The following is a 4,173-nucleotide window of genomic DNA, read 5'->3' as shown; positions in this document are numbered from 1 at the left end:
CCAAATCCTAATCAAATTTCAACTCCCATTATCCAATCACGCACAGACACGTGTGCATCCAAAAATAATGATGTAAATACTCTATCAGTGAAATGTGAAACACATTTATTATATGTGTATGTTGTTAAATTTGGGGTAGGTGATATAGCGCACAAGTGAAGTAGTATTAATTGTTCTTAATTTTGGTAAGCCAAAGAAGCAGAATTAAGTAACATAAGCTTAGTAAGTAGTATTGAGCATTGTGATGAGAGTTGGGTTAGAATAAAGAGAGTTTTGGAATGCATGATTAAAATTTGTCATTAGGCAATAGTCCTACCCTACTTATCACCATTATTCCCTACAAGTCCCATCAGGTTACCAACCTTTCCCATGCCATGTGCACCCAGGTGTTCACCAACATCCCAGCTGGCTCCCCAACCATGTCAGGGTGTAAAGTCCTTCCCACACCCAAAACAAATCTTCATCTATCTCGCGATGCAGATAACTTTCCCTACATATCTAAATAGTAAAACCACTCCATTATTATTATTTTTTTCAAAACTAAACCATACACCGGTCTCTCAAATTAGAGACCCTAGCTAAGCTTCTCCACCCTTCAAAAATTCCCTTCACCTTCGATATTGGACATTATACTCAATGTATTCATTCCATTCTATTATTATAATTATCACTTCACCTTCTCTTCTTCCTCTTCCTCTTTGCAATTGTCTTCAATTTCTGACTCCTCCTTAGGACTCTCGCTGTCCAAAGCTCTTTTTTCTTGCTCTTCTTCTTCCTCCTCTTCTACCCCATTTTCCCCTCTCATCAGAACCCCACTCTTCTCGTTCATCTCCGCTCTCACCTTCAGCGTTTCCAACAGTTCCTCCACCGCCTTCTCCTTCTTGCGCCTGTTCTTGATCAATACCTCGCTGATATCCGCTGGAGTCATACGCGCCACGTCCACCACCTCCTCCAACTGCTTCAAGATCGTCTCCTCCAGCTCGCACTCTTCACACCCCAGGTAGTTTTTCAGCAGGATCTTCAGCGCCGGGAACGAACAGTAACTCATGAAAATATGCATATCCATTCTCCCACTCCGTAACAGGGCAGGGTCCAGCTTCTCAATGTGGTTGGTGGTAAACACGAAAATCCTCTCACTCCCGCAACAAGACCACAGCCCATCAGTGAAATTCAACAACCCAGACAGGGTAATCGTGTTCCCACCTTCCTCACCGCACCCACCGCCGCCGCCGCCGCCACCTCGTAACTCCGAATCGTAGTAACTCCTCGAAGCGGAAACCGAGGTGTTACCTTTGTTGTTTCTGTTGGTGAGGTTGATAGAGCAATCAATGTCCTCAATCACTATGATGGACTTGGAGCTGGTTTTCATGAGAAGCTTCCGGAGTTCAGAGTTGTTATGCACCTCTGTCAACTCCAAATCATAGATATCATAGCCAAGGTAATTGGCCATAGCAGCAATCATGCTAGATTTACCAGTCCCGGGAGGGCCGTAGAGAAGGTAACCCCTCTTCCAAGCCCTCCCAGTCTTATGGTAGAAAGACTGTCCATTGGCGAAGTCCTGGAGATCCTCCATGATCTCTCTCTTCTTCTGAGGGTCCATGGCCAATGTGTCAAAGGTGCTGGGGTGCTTGAAGGGCACAGATTCCCAGGGGTGGCCCCGGGAATCCAAGGAACCGCCTCTGGAATTGGTGTACAAAAGACGATCCTGGTTCTTCCTCCTGATATCGCTGGCTTTCTCCATAATGTAATCGAGGTAGGAATTGAGGACCAAGGCCTTGTCTTTCTTCTTGATCCGGAGCGTGAAGCCACGCTTCTCGTCGGGGAGCGGACGCCAGGAGAAGGTCTGGGCCTGCCTCTGCGTGACCACGTGCTCCCAGAGGACGTTGACGCCGTTGAAGGTGTCCACGATGCTGTCATTGTTGGCGAGCCCGAAGGTGAAGCCGCTGGAGTTGACAGCGCGTGTGAGACTGAGGCGGTTTCCGGTGATGGAAACGGAGGAGCTGAGGTAGAGCTGCACGGCGTTGTAGAGCTCGTTGGTGTTGACGCCGTCGATCTCCGTTATGTCGAAGTAGCAGTAGGAGGAGAAGCAGTGGAAGATCCGGTTGAAGAGCTTGACGGAAGCGAAACGGAGCTCCGGTGGGAAGACTGCCTGGAGGATGGTTTGACAGAAGGCAAAGACACCGAGAAGTGAGGCGAGAGAGGTCCAATATTCTCTCATTTTTTTCCCCTCTTGTAACAGACGAGGGAGGGTTGTAGTTTGATGGTAGTGGTGTTGGGTGTATATATAGAGAGAGTGAGAAGAGGTTTGAAAGGTAATGTGATGGGAAGAGAGTAGTGGGTGGGCCAAGGAAAGAGGATTTAAGTACAGAGGAGAGAGAGAGAGAGAGAGAGAGAGAGAGAGAGAAAGAAACAAAAAGGGTTTTGGAATTTTGGGTTGGGAAGAAAGCAGAAAACAGATATGGGGCCTAATGTATTGGGTTGGGAGGTGGAGTTGGAGTGCGTGTGTTGAGTGTTTAAGCTACACTACAGGGCTTTTGAAAGGATTCTTTTTCTCCCTTTACACTAATGTGGAAATTTTATTTTCAACTTTGCTGCTGCCAGAGATGGATGGATAGATGGATGGCTGACCATCACTCTGAAATGTTATCAGAATGCTCTTTTTCATATCTTTCCTTACAATTCGACAAGAAACTATGTTGGAAAGGGAACGATTTACAGCTGGTTGCACCCATGTCAACAACGACTGTGGGTTAAAAAACCTTCACATAATTAGAAACACCCCAACACACCATTGTTGTTTCTATTATCATTATTATTTCAAAACACTTACCTACGTACCTGAATCCTGATGCTGATAGGGATATGTCATATGTGCATGTGAGTTTTTGCAGGAATTAATTAGTAGTAAAACCGAGAAGATCATGTACCACTAGCTTTGGCTTTGGGGTATACTGTCAAATTTCATTTCATGTACAAGATTAATAAGAATAAATATAGGGACCCCTGTCTATATAGCCCAAGCATTGATTGGGAATATGACCCCACCATCAAACTCTTTCTCACATGTAAACACCATTATTTAACTAATTCTTCTTTTTGTTTCTCAAACATTTATTTGCTTTGGAGTATTATCTTTCCTTTCATATATTTCTTCTGACTACAAATTAATGTAGTTGCTTGTCAGTTGAGAAAAGATTGAGGAAGTAGTTAATTGAGGGAATCAATATGGAAGGATTCGAAGCCATTTGGGGAGCATAAAAGAAGGCTTTCTTTAATCTCAACCCATAACAAGTGTCCGATTCACAATGAGTCCAACCTTATGAATACTTTGTTGGTACTAGTAAAACACTTCTTTCCTTTCTTTTTCTTTTTTTCTCCCTTGCCACCCGCTCTCTATAAAAATACGACAAAACACAGAATCATAATTTCTATCCAAATGTTTTCATAAAAAATGTACTGGTAACGATGCTCATTGGTTATTTTTTAAAACAAAAGTGTCTTATATTCCATCAAATGTAGATGGATAAATGTTATTGGTTTAAATAAAAACACGTGTATTGCTTCCTGCAAAGAAGGATTCTTAATATATATCCTCCTTAAAAACAAATAGTCGCTCACACTGTGTAAATCATTTACACAAAATTTGTATAAAATGGTCATTTTTACGAAATTAAGATAATTTTGTTGTGTTTCACATACATGTTATTTTGAATAAAATTCTCTAACTATATATTAATAGGAAATTAGGAGGTACGTCTTTGCACGGAAAAAGTTTGTTTTATTTTGGAACTCAGGTTCGAGTCTTTCATGCATATATTTCTTCAGTGGAATGGGAAATTTGGAACTATTGAAACCGATGACTATATAAAAGGAAAAAGAAAAATAAATTCCTTGGTGAAACTGATTTAAACTGATACAGACAAGTACTATTTATCCTGGGTGAAACTGATTTAAACAATAATTTATGAATGATTGATTGGGAAAACTCATATAAAAGAAAAGAACACAACCAAAATCATGGTTTTCATTTGAGAGAGTGCTGTGCATTCAGAGACAGTGCCATTGAGAAGTAATAATATGGATAAAAAGGTGTATAAGATATGACAGGAGTGAGGGTAAAAAGAGTTTATTTAAATTGATTATTAAGAAAGATGGGTTGTGCATTTGACTAAT

At 41.6% G+C, this 4,173-nt stretch overlaps 1 protein-coding gene across 1 annotated transcript; it reads right to left on the bottom strand.

The window, feature by feature from the left end:
• Positions 1-256: 256 nt before the first annotated feature.
• LOC114178908 (AAA-ATPase At5g57480-like) lies at positions 257-2,241 on the bottom strand. Its single transcript, XM_028065055.1, has one exon. It carries the CDS (start codon positions 2,216-2,218, stop codon positions 668-670), a length of 1,551 nt encoding a protein of 516 aa, XP_027920856.1. The 5' UTR covers positions 2,219-2,241; the 3' UTR covers positions 257-667.
• Between the last annotated feature and the right edge of the window lie 1,932 nt (positions 2,242-4,173).

The sequence above is a fragment of the Vigna unguiculata genome, chromosome 3, assembly GCF_004118075.2.
Source record: "Vigna unguiculata cultivar IT97K-499-35 chromosome 3, ASM411807v1, whole genome shotgun sequence".
In the NCBI taxonomy this organism is placed as follows: Eukaryota; Viridiplantae; Streptophyta; class Magnoliopsida; order Fabales; family Fabaceae; genus Vigna; species Vigna unguiculata.
This window is presented reverse-complemented; position numbering and strand designations above follow the sequence as displayed.